Source organism: Gastrolobium bilobum, unplaced genomic scaffold, assembly GCF_033153095.1.
Source record: "Gastrolobium bilobum isolate Gb01-03AN ecotype WA unplaced genomic scaffold, APGP_CSIRO_Gbil_v1 utg8959, whole genome shotgun sequence".
Taxonomy (NCBI): Eukaryota; Viridiplantae; Streptophyta; class Magnoliopsida; order Fabales; family Fabaceae; genus Gastrolobium; species Gastrolobium bilobum.
This window is the reverse complement of record NW_026899316.1, coordinates 762,812-774,211: the sequence shown is the minus strand read 5'-3', so window position 1 is coordinate 774,211 and position 11,400 is coordinate 762,812. Positions and strand designations below refer to the sequence as shown.

The 11,400-nt window shown below is 33.8% G+C and overlaps 1 protein-coding gene across 2 annotated transcripts; it reads left to right on the top strand.

Moving 5' to 3' along the window:
* The first annotated feature begins 2,844 nt into the window (after positions 1 to 2,844).
* On the top strand, positions 2,845 to 10,933 carry LOC133289481 (pleiotropic drug resistance protein 1-like). 2 transcript variants are annotated; one of them, XM_061487422.1, is made up of 23 exons: positions 2,845 to 3,143; positions 3,241 to 3,361; positions 4,702 to 4,790; positions 4,921 to 5,005; positions 5,115 to 5,274; positions 5,369 to 5,445; positions 5,572 to 5,625; positions 5,713 to 5,803; positions 5,908 to 6,209; positions 6,310 to 6,591; positions 6,699 to 7,015; positions 7,151 to 7,311; positions 7,405 to 7,508; positions 7,602 to 7,758; positions 7,839 to 8,041; positions 8,146 to 8,478; positions 8,633 to 8,923; positions 9,019 to 9,102; positions 9,205 to 9,338; positions 9,499 to 9,726; positions 9,807 to 9,978; positions 10,062 to 10,316; positions 10,667 to 10,933. In XM_061487422.1, the coding sequence occupies exons 1-23, from the start codon at positions 2,893 to 2,895 to the stop codon at positions 10,931 to 10,933; spliced, it is 4,218 nt and encodes a 1,405-aa protein (XP_061343406.1). In that variant the 5' UTR covers positions 2,845 to 2,892. The 2 variants fall into 2 exon arrangements, with proteins under 2 accessions (XP_061343406.1, XP_061343405.1); XM_061487421.1 differs by having other exon boundaries at positions 2,870 to 3,143; positions 7,836 to 8,041.
* The last annotated feature ends 467 nt before the right edge of the window (positions 10,934 to 11,400 follow it).

Here is an 11,400-nt window from a genome sequence, read left to right as displayed (position 1 = left end):
ATTCAATAAAATAAACGGTTTGATGAACGAAAATTAGCCACTGAAATTTATGGTTATTTTTTTAATTAAAATTTGAATGGTTCCTTTTTCTTTAAAGCATTTTTGTTTCAACATCATTAATCGTGTTCTTAATTATTGAACTGTTGATGATTCTTGGCATTAATTTTTTTTTTTTTAAATGAAATAAAGTCTGAAGATGGAAAAGTATTCTTTGTTATTGTGGCCAAGTAATCATGAAAATAATCTTCGCGAGATCAATCGATAAATTAGGTTGATTGGACGATAAAATTGATCTCACTCATTGATGAAATATTCCCCCCCAAAAAAAAAAAGGTAATATGATGAGTGCGTTAACTGTTTTCAATTTCTAATTCACAGAGTGACCCAAAAAAGTCGAATTAAAGTATCATGATGGGTGCATTTACTTTTTTAAATTTTTATTATTATAAGAGTATGACATAATGGATGAAATCACTATGCCCATTTAACTGTGGCCAATACCCTTCAAGGTCGCGGTCGTAGGAACTCCTCCGGCGGCTTATGCTTTACGAGACATTAATATTCTCTTAAAAAAAATATATTTGGGGTTGAGGGTTTCGCCAATGATGATAGTCTAGATTATTAAACATGTTCACTATAATCTATTTTTTTTTGGAAATAACCCATCGGTTCATCGTTTCGCGATTAGTCCGATTCGGGGCGGGTCCAGGATTAAGGCTTTAAACCTCTCCCAAAAGTGGTACTGGGGAGGTTCGAACACATCCCCTCACCCCCAAAGTTTTTAAACATGTTCACTATAATCTATTAACTCAAAGTTTTTGCACTTTGTTTTCAATTTGCCAATATTTAACTATATAAATAATATTTAATACGTTTAACTATTTCTTTTGTCGCAATTTTTTCATGATTCATTACATATTTCTTTTAATTTGTTTATTTTAATTGCTCAATTCACCATTTGTTTGGTTTTTTTAAGTGAAAAATAATTTTTGATCAAAAAACATGTCCAATTTTTTTAAATATAGTTAAGTGATTTTTTAAAACCTAAAACTCATAAAAAAGGAATTTTAGTATTTTTAATGTTGAAATAATAAATTTTAACATCATTCTTATAAAATGATATTTTATTCAAATAATTTTACTAAATAATAACGTAACAAATGATTATTACTGTTATAGATGAAATCCAATTTTATTCATTAATATTTAACAAAATAATTTGAGTAAGAGTTAAATTTCAATACATTGCCACCTTTTAAGTTGTTTTTTATTTTTATTGAATAATGTATTGATATTTTATTTATTTATATTAATAGTGCAACACCCGGCCGCTTCAAGAATCAACGACTATCCCCACATACTAACACGAGACTTTTCAGTGTGCTTTTTCCTCACTCGCGCACTGCCCGGGAAAACTTCCCAGGAGGTCACTTATTCCAGAATTGCTCCAAGTCAAGCACGCTGAACTGTGGAGTTCTTCCGTTCCGGGCTACCGAAAAAAAGATGCATCTTGTTAGTATAGGTAGTACAATTAATTCTTATAAGCTATCCCAAACTGTGCAGTCTCACACCTGCACAGTCTTTGAAATCCCTCTTTTTCGGGTGTCGATTCGATTCATTCATGCATGTAACCCCCGCTGAAAGCCTGTCAGGAGCCGCTCCTTGTCTATGCTCTTTCACACCGGCGATCACTCTCCGCCCTCAGGATGTTACAAATAGCTAATAAAATGTTTTATTCAATGCAAGTTAAAAAATGTATACAATGCTTTACATTGAAATCGAATTCTTTAGGATACCAAAAAAAAAAAAAAAAGAAATCGAATTCTTTAACTAAATAATCATGAGTTTAAATGACAAATCTCAGCGCACTAAATTTTTTGGCTTCCGAAAATAGGGCTGAGAATCAATTGTATGCAATTTACCCTTGAAATTTTATAAAGAAATTGTTTCCCAATCTTAAATCTGTTTACATATAAAAGCTCATTTTTTAATTTTTTTTTGGCAAAGATTAAAGCTAATTTTGCGAGGTATTTTCATAATGTTGAATTCATATGATGTTTTTTTTTTGGCAAGAATAAAGTTTAAATTTGATCTGATGTGATGTAAATCTTTCTACACAAAATCATTATATAGTCAATTAGGTAATAATGTAAAATTTTCTACTAACAATTAATTTAAAAAAAGTAAACCCATTTTAATACCACTAGTGCGTTTTTTTTTGGGTAACGAATACCACTAGCGCTTTAACTAGCACTATGTGCCAAATGATGTCCCCTTTATAATATGCAACAGATCACAGATTAAAACAGAGCAGTTTTAAAAGACATAATCAATGATATCACTCTGCATATTTGATCAAAGGGTGGTTTGATATGACATGTTATTACATATTTTAGTTATAATCATTGTTTTGTTTATTCCCCCAATGAAGTAGAAGACAAAATTGACTAAACAGCCGAGGTAATTAAAAGGGTACCCCATAGTTTTATAATAGAGAAAGTGGCAAGTGTTCCCCATAATCATTGGTTTGTTTATTCTATTCCTCCAATGAAGGATACGCATGCCATGTTATAGGAAGCATTGTTCAGTTATTAGTGACAACTTTCCTAAGCCGCCCATGTGCATTGTACCATCCTCTCTGTGTATATATAAATATCCCAACATCATCTCTTGTTTACATTCAAGTAAAACTAAGAAAAAAATTTGCGTTGTTCTCTTCTTCTTTTTTTATGTGGGATTCTTGAAAGCTGAAACTTTTGGTTGTTTGTGTGGGAAATGGAGGATGGGGGTAGTGTTAAAGAAGGAAGTACTAGAAATAGTTTCAATTTCAAAGGAGACAACATAATAAGTAGTTTCAGGGTTGGGAGTACATCAATATGGAGTAACAGTGGTATGGAAATATTTGCTAACTCTTTCCACCAAGAGGATGATGAAGAAGCTCTCAAATGGGCTTCCATTCAGAAACTTCCTACGGTTGCACGCTTGAGGAAAGGCTTGTTGACTACACCCGAAGGGGTTGCCAATGAGATTGATGTGCATCAACTTGGGTTACAAGAAAGGAGAGGTTTACTTGAAAGACTGGTGAGAGTTGCTGAAGCGGATAATGAGAAGTTTATGCGGAAGCTCAGGGATCGAATAGATAGGTGAGTGTCCCTGCAATAATTAATGTCATTTCTTCTTCTTGATTTTGATTAAACTGCCTTTAGAATGACACTGATGGCTTCTTCTTCCTCTATCAAGAGTTGGAATTGCTCTTCCAACAATAGAGGTTCGATTTGAGCACATGAACGTAGGAGCAGATGTTCATGTAGGAAGTAGAGCTTTGCCCACTTTCGCTAACTACATGGTTAATAAAGTAGAGGTAAGTAAACGAAAACATTCAACGTGAATATATGTGTAGGGTTTGATTTTCTCAGGTTGGATATTCTCGTAATATTTTTTCTAAATATATATATATATATATATATATATATATATATTGAGAAATATGAATATAATGGTGTAGGATGCAATCTAGGTCATGTCGTAGATTCAAAAAAATGTGAGGCCCACTTTGTTTAGTAGAGAGAATTTTTTTTTTGAAGTGGCCTCATTTTTTTTTTAGTCTATAACATGACCTATGTTGCATTCTACAATATTATATTCATACTTCTCATATATATATATATATATATATATATAGGGGCAGGATATTCTTACACCGATGTAAGAGTTAGAAGTCTTACACTCAATCTTGACCATTGATCCACTTCTATCCAATGGCTCACATTTTTAAAAAATTTGAGCCTTTAGATATAAGTTGAATCAACAGACAGGATTGAGAGTGTAACTTACACGGGTGTAAAATGATCCTGACCCATATATATATATAGAGGAGTCTTTTTAGAGGACACAAACTTAAGTCTTTTTAAGAGAGAGATAAATATAAAGAGGTGAGACCTGCACTTTTATTTTTTTTTGTCTTTATTTTTTTTCAGTGGGACCCATACCTCTTTGTGTTTATCTCTCTGGACATAAGTTTGTGTACTTTAAGAGGACACACACTTTACACATACACACATATATATATATAGGGAAATAAAAGTATCATGTTGTAGGAAAATGACTATGTCATGCTATAGACACAACCAATGTGGACCCCACCATTTTTAAAAAGAAAAGAAAGTGATGGGGTCCACATTGATTGTGTTTATAGCATGACATAATTATTTTCCTACAACATGATACTTCTATTTCCCATATATATATATATATATATATATATATATATATATATGGAGAATATATTTCTCATGTTGTATGAAACAATTTGTCTCATGTAATACCAAAAAAAATGAGTGAAATCCACTAAGAAAAAAAGAGAAAAAGAAAAAGTGGATCCCATCGAATTTTTGTGTGTTGCATGAGACAAACGTGAGAAACATATTTCTCTCTCTCTATATGTATATAGAGATATATAGAGAGAGATTTTTTGATTCCAGTGTAACACTAAGAAGTCTTAATCTCTATCTTAACCGTTGATTTTTCCATCCATCTAACTATTTTAATTTATTTGGAATTAATTGTGATAACTCAACTAAATTATGACTATTAGATAGATGAAAATCAACACCGAGAAGTGCAATAAAATTCTTCCTCTATATAATCACTCTGAAGGAGGTTCTAATACACTTTTTTTTTTTTTTTTTTTGGGTTTTAAAGGGCCTATTGAACTTCCTTCATGTACTCCCACTTAGAAAACAACATATAGATATTCTCCAGGATGTTAGTGGAATAATAAAGCCTGCCAGGTAAGAATGAAGAAATTGTTCTATTTATTGATTATCTCTCTATTTATTGATTATCTCTTTTGGGAGACAAGAATCTAATTAGCTATGATATTTGAAACCTTGTAACATGTCTCCGTTTGCTTCTCTCCAGAATGACATTGCTTTTGGGCCCTCCAAGTTCTGGAAAAACCACACTCCTATTGGCCTTGGCTGGAGAACTTGATTCAAAACTAAAGGTTAAGACATAAATCAAAAGATATTTAATTGTTAAATGATGTGTTTGTGTTTCTGTTCTATTTTCCCATTCTGGATTTTCTAGTTAATAAGGTGTGACTTCTTGATCAGTTCACTGGAAAGGTGACTTATAATGGTCATGAGATGAATGAATTTGTACCCCAAAGAACTGCTGCTTATGTCAGTCAAAATGATCTTCATATTGGAGAAATGACTGTGAGAGAAACCTTGGCCTTCTCAGCAAGAGTCCAAGGAGTTGGGGCTCGTTATGGTTAGTCTATACAAGATTGCACTTTTTTTAACCACAAGCAAAAATTTCAGATGAAAATCTAAGTTTTGACTAAAAATTGTTTTGCATTCTGCAGACTTGTTAGCCGAGGTGTCAAGAAGAGAAAAAGAAGCAAATATAACTCCTGATCCAGATATCGATGTCTACATGAAGGTAAGACTGAGATAATTGTCTGTTAGGAACATGTTTTACCTATTTGACTTGCATCAACTATTTATATCTTCTATCCCTTATATATAGAATGATTGATAACTAAGTGGTTGAACTTATGATGCTCAGGCTGTAGCAACTGAAGGCCAGAAAGCAAATTTTATTACAGACTATATTCTAAGGGTAAGAATTCATGCACTCAAAACTTTCTCTGATAGTCATAAAGTCAGCTTGTGCTAATTTCTCTTTTGTTTTGCTTTATATTTGCAGGTTTTGGGACTGGAGGTATGTGCTGATACTATAGTGGGAAATGCAATGTTAAGAGGTATCTCTGGTGGACAAAGAAAACGTGTTACAACAGGTGAAACAGAGCTTGGTTTCAATTTTGAAGTGTGCATCATGTTTAATTAACTCAAGCAATTCATTATGCAAAAATATTTAATCAATATATATCTATAAATACAGGGGAGATGTTGGTTGGACCAGCTAAAGCACTATTCATGGATGAAATATCTACTGGTTTGGATAGCTCAACAACTTTTCAAGTTGTGAATTCACTCAAACATTTTATCTACTCTCTCAAAGGAACTGCTGTAGTTTCACTCCTTCAACCAGCACCTGAGACTTACAATCTTTTTGATGACATTATTCTACTCTCTGATGGCCAAATTGTATACCAGGGTCCCCGTGAACATGTTCTTGAATTTTTCGCTTCTATGGGTTTTAAATGTCCTGAGAGGAAAGGTGTTGCAGACTTTTTGCAAGAAGTAAGTGTAAATTTAACTTCTATCTGTCTGCATGGGAAAAGTACATGTCAAATGTAAAACCAATTTATTCTTACAAGTGTTCAAATTTATTCTATTATAGGTGACATCAAGGAAAGATCAGGAGCAATATTGGGCACATAGAGATCAGCCTTACAGATTTGTCACAGCAAAAGAGTTTGTAGATGCACTTCATTCATTTCATGTTGGGAAAAGCCTTGCTAATGAACTTGCTACTGAATATGACAAGTCCAAAAGCCACCCAGCAGCTTTGGCTACCAAAAAGTATGGATTAGGAAAATGGGAACTGTTGAAAGCTTGCTTATCAAGAGAATATTTACTCATGAAGCGTAATTCATTTGTCCACATCTACCAGCTTTGCCAAGTAGGTTTGGACTTTCACAAGTTTTCAAGTTAATGTGTCATGCAACCTTGCAACATTATTTACATAATCATATCCATTACTAATCTTTTCACAACACCTTTAATTAGCTTGCTGTAGTGGCCTTTATTGCCATGACCATTTTCTTCCGGACTGAGATGCACCCAGATTCAGTGACTAATGGTGGTTTATATGCGGGTGCATTGTACTATGGCCTTCTTGTGATTCTGTTGGATGGTTTTGCTGACCTTACTGTGACAGTTTCAAAGCTTCCTGTTTTTTACAAGCAAAGGGACTTTCTCTTCTTCCCTTCATGGGTGTATGCTCTTCCTGCATGGATCCTAAAAATCCCCATTACTTTTGCGCAAGTGGGAATCTGGGTATTCCTCACCTACTACGTCATTGGTTTTGATCCAAATATTGGAAGGTAAATGAGCTGTGTTTTCAACTCATGATTAGGAAACTTGTGAACTGATATTTTCCCTCTTTTCTTCATTCTCTTGTGTGTTAAAAATACTACTGATTAAATAATGACATGTATCTATGTCTCTACTTAATGCAGATTCTTTAGGCAATTCCTACTTCTGATATTTGTTAACCAGATGGCTTCCGCCTTATTCCGATTCATAGCAGCACTTGGTAGAGAATTGATAGTGGCTTTCACAATTGGGTCGTTTGCATTGACCATCCTTATTGCTATGAGTGGTTTCGTCCTGTCAAAAGGTATCATAGATACCAAAATAAATCAATCAATCTCTGTCTTTCTCCCATTACACTAAATAGCACTCTTCTATTTCCTTTGTTTTATGCCCCCAGAAAATATGAAAAAATGGTGGTTATGGGGCTTCTGGTCGTCACCTATGATGTATGGACAGAATGCCTTAGTAAATAATGAGTTCCTAGGCAAAAGATGGAGACATGTAAGTATTTTTTTTTACTAATATGTATGTTCATTTTTGTGCTAGCCTTATCACATAAATAATCTGATGTATGGATATATGTTTTTATGAAAGGTTCTACCTAACTCAACTATACCGCTAGGAGTAGAAGTTCTGAAATCCCGCGGGTTCTTTACTCAGTCAAAGTGGTATTGGATAGGTGTTGGGGCACTGATTGGATATACAATAGTGTTCAATATTGGTTACATGCTTGCTCTTACTTACTTGAACCGTGAGTTTCTTCATCTTAAAAAGGTTATATAACCAAACGAGAGCCTATAACATGTACTAATATCTCAAATTGATTAGCAGCAATTGTGCAGCATCAGACTGTTAAATCTGAGCAATCTGAAAGCAATGAACAGGATGGTGGAAGCACTTTCGCTCAGTCTTTATCCACAAGGAAAGAAGCTGCAGTGGAGAGTAATCATAACAGAAGAGGAGGAATGGTTCTTCCTTTTGAACCATATTCTATCACCTTTGATGATGTAACATATTCTGTGGACATGCCACAGGTAATGTGCTAACAAAATAAATAATTGGAAAAACACTTTTTATAAACTTTAAGAGCATTATTGTTAAAGTATAAGTTTATTGAATCCTTGCACTTAACTTGCAGGAAATGAGGAGTCAGGGAGTTCTTGAGGATAGGTTGCTTCTTTTGAAGAGTGTCAGTGGTGCTTTTAGGCCAGGCATTCTCACAGCACTAATGGGTTCCACTGGTGCTGGCAAAACAACTCTGATGGATGTACTTGCTGGTAGAAAAACTGGTGGATATATTGGTGGGAACATCACAATTTCTGGCTATCCAAAGAAGCAAGAAACCTTTGCAAGAATTTCTGGATACTGTGAACAAAATGACATCCACTCTCCTTATGTTACCGTATATGAATCCTTGCTCTATTCAGCATGGCTCCGATTGTCCGCAGAAATCAATGCCGAAACCAGGAAGGTAGTATCTAGTTCCCATGTTGAGTATAAATTACATGTCAGTTGGAATCATTATGTTATAAATGTCAAAAGTAAGAAGAGTGTGGCAATAAAAACATAGTTGAATGTTTTGTCAATTTACTAAGTTTGGAAATGACTAACGCTAATGGTTGTAGATGTTCATTGAGGAAGTCATGGAACTTGTGGAACTTAAACCACTAAGGAATGCAATGGTTGGATTGCCTGGTGTTAACGGTCTCTCAACAGAGCAGCGCAAAAGGTTGACTATTGCAGTTGAGCTTGTGGCAAATCCTTCTATAATATTCATGGATGAGCCAACTTCAGGGCTAGATGCAAGAGCTGCTGCTATTGTTATGAGAGCAGTTAGGAAAATAGTGGATACTGGAAGAACAGTTGTCTGCACCATCCATCAACCTAGCATTGATATATTTGAATCTTTTGATGAGGTGAAATAAGCAGATTAAAAAATTGTAGCAATTTTATTTTTAGTTTATTTTCTTCCATTACCTTGTTTCTGATCTTTGTTTTCAATGAAATGTAGCTCTTCCTAATGAAGCGAGGAGGGCAAGAGATATACGTGGGGCCACTAGGACATCATTCTTCTCATTTAATCAGTTACTTTGAGGTAAAACTCTCATGAAAGTTAAGGAATATTGAAGTGCATGTTACACTTTAGTTCTTTTGTCTTTGTTAAAATTTCACTCTTGTGTACATTTTTCTCATGAAGGGAATTCAAGGTGTCCATACCATTGTGGACGGCTATAACCCAGCAACATGGATGTTGGAAGTCACAACTTCAGCAAAAGAAATGGAATTGGGGATTGATTTTGCTGAGGTGTACAAAAATTCAGAGTTACACGGGTAAATTTCAATAATATGAAAGTCTAATCTACCTATAGAACTTGAAAGTAATATGCTTGAAAGCACGTAATGGCAAAAAGTACATTATTTTTGTTGTAAGTTGTTAGTCACAATATAGAATGTTTGCTGATATAAATTGGTCTTTGGCATTTTGTTTCAGGAGAAACAAAGCACTTATTAAAGAATTGAGTACTCCAGCTCCTGGTTCGGAAGACCTTTATTTTCCTTCACAGTACTCAAGATCCTTTTTTACTCAATGCATGGCTTGCTTATGGAAACAACATTGGTCTTATTGGCGCAATAATCTGTACACCGCCCTAAGATTTCTCTACACAACAGCTGTTTCCGTGTTGTTTGGGAGCATCTATTGGAACCTTGGCTCCAAAATGTAAGATCAAAATTGTAAACTATGAAATTTTATTGTTTCAAACTCATGTTTCTAAAAGTATGTTTCCATATCCATTGCAGTAAAAAGCAACAAGATCTTTTTAATGCCATGGGCTCAATGTATGCTGCTGTTCTCCTTCTTGGTATTAAGAATGCTAATTCAGCACAACCATTGGTGGCTGTTGAAAGAACAGTATTTTATAGGGAAAAAGCTGCTGGAATGTATTCACCTTTGGCATATGCTTTTGCTCAGGCAAGCAATTTGTTGTTATTTAGAGACATGTAAATAATTTTCTTCAGTGTCTTATGTTTTCTGATCTTTATATTTTCTTGCAGGTCGTAATTGAACTCCCTTATGTTCTTTTACAAGCTGTGGTATATGGCATTATAGTTTATGCAATGATTGGTTTTGAGTGGACTGTGACTAAAGTTTTCTGGTACCTATTCTTCATGTACTTCACCTTTCTGTACTTCACCTACTATGGCATGATGTCTGCAGCCATGACCCCCAACCCATCAATGGCCATTATACTTTCCACTGGATTCTATGCAGTTTGGAATCTCTTCTCAGGATTCCTAATCCCAAGACCAGTAAGTTTAAGCTTCCTTTGAAGTTAAGTGCTTATTTTTATGAGAAAAATATTTATGCGTTGTTACAGATAAATTATCTATATTTATTTTTAAAATAACATTGTTTTGGTATTGAAAAATCAAAAAATTATAATTATAAAAATTATAATAACCCTGAAATAAATTAAAATTATAAAAATACCATGATTTCCTCCCAAAACGACGTCGTATTGGGCTTACTGCAGATAATTTATCTGCATTAACTGCAGATAACTTATCTGCATTAACTGCAGAAAAAGCGAACCCTATTTTTATTATATATATAGGACTTGATTACTTTTTTATTTATTTTTTTGGGCATGGGTGAACAGAGGATCCCTGTTTGGTGGAGATGGTACTATTGGGCAAATCCAGTAGCATGGACTTTGTATGGATTGGTGGCATCACAATTTGGAGATATACAAGAGCCTATTGATTTTAATGGCAAAAGTACAAATGTGGAAGATTTCTTGAGAAATTACTTTGGTTACAAACATGATTTTTTGGGAGTGGTTGCAGCTGTAATTATAGGATTTGCATTGACTTTTGCATTGATCTTTGCCTTTGCCATTAAGATGTTCAATTTCCAACGACGCTAAGAATGACACTCAACTTTTGGTTAGGATGTTCTGCTTAGCAATATTTTGTACAGAAAAAAAAAAAACAAGAATATAGTTTTCTGTATTAATTCTCTTATTTCCTAATTAAAAATGTATCATATGGCTTATATAACTTCTGATATTGTTAGTAAAAATGTTTGTTAATTTATTGACTATCCCCTTAATTATGGTGCGTTAGGTTGGGTTAACTTATTAATTTATTTCTCTGTTTTGTCTAAATTTAGTTTCCAAAAATGATTTATCAAAGTTATTGTTTTTTATGTTTGTTTTGATAGATAAGAATAAATAATATTAGAAAAGACTGTTAGCCTGATGAATATCTTTTTTACTAGTTACAAACATTTTATGGGTTAAAATAATCTCTTAGTTTAAATAAAAGTATATTTAACTTTACAATCATAGAACTAATTTATACCAATGCAATAAAGTACTTCTAAATATTTCTC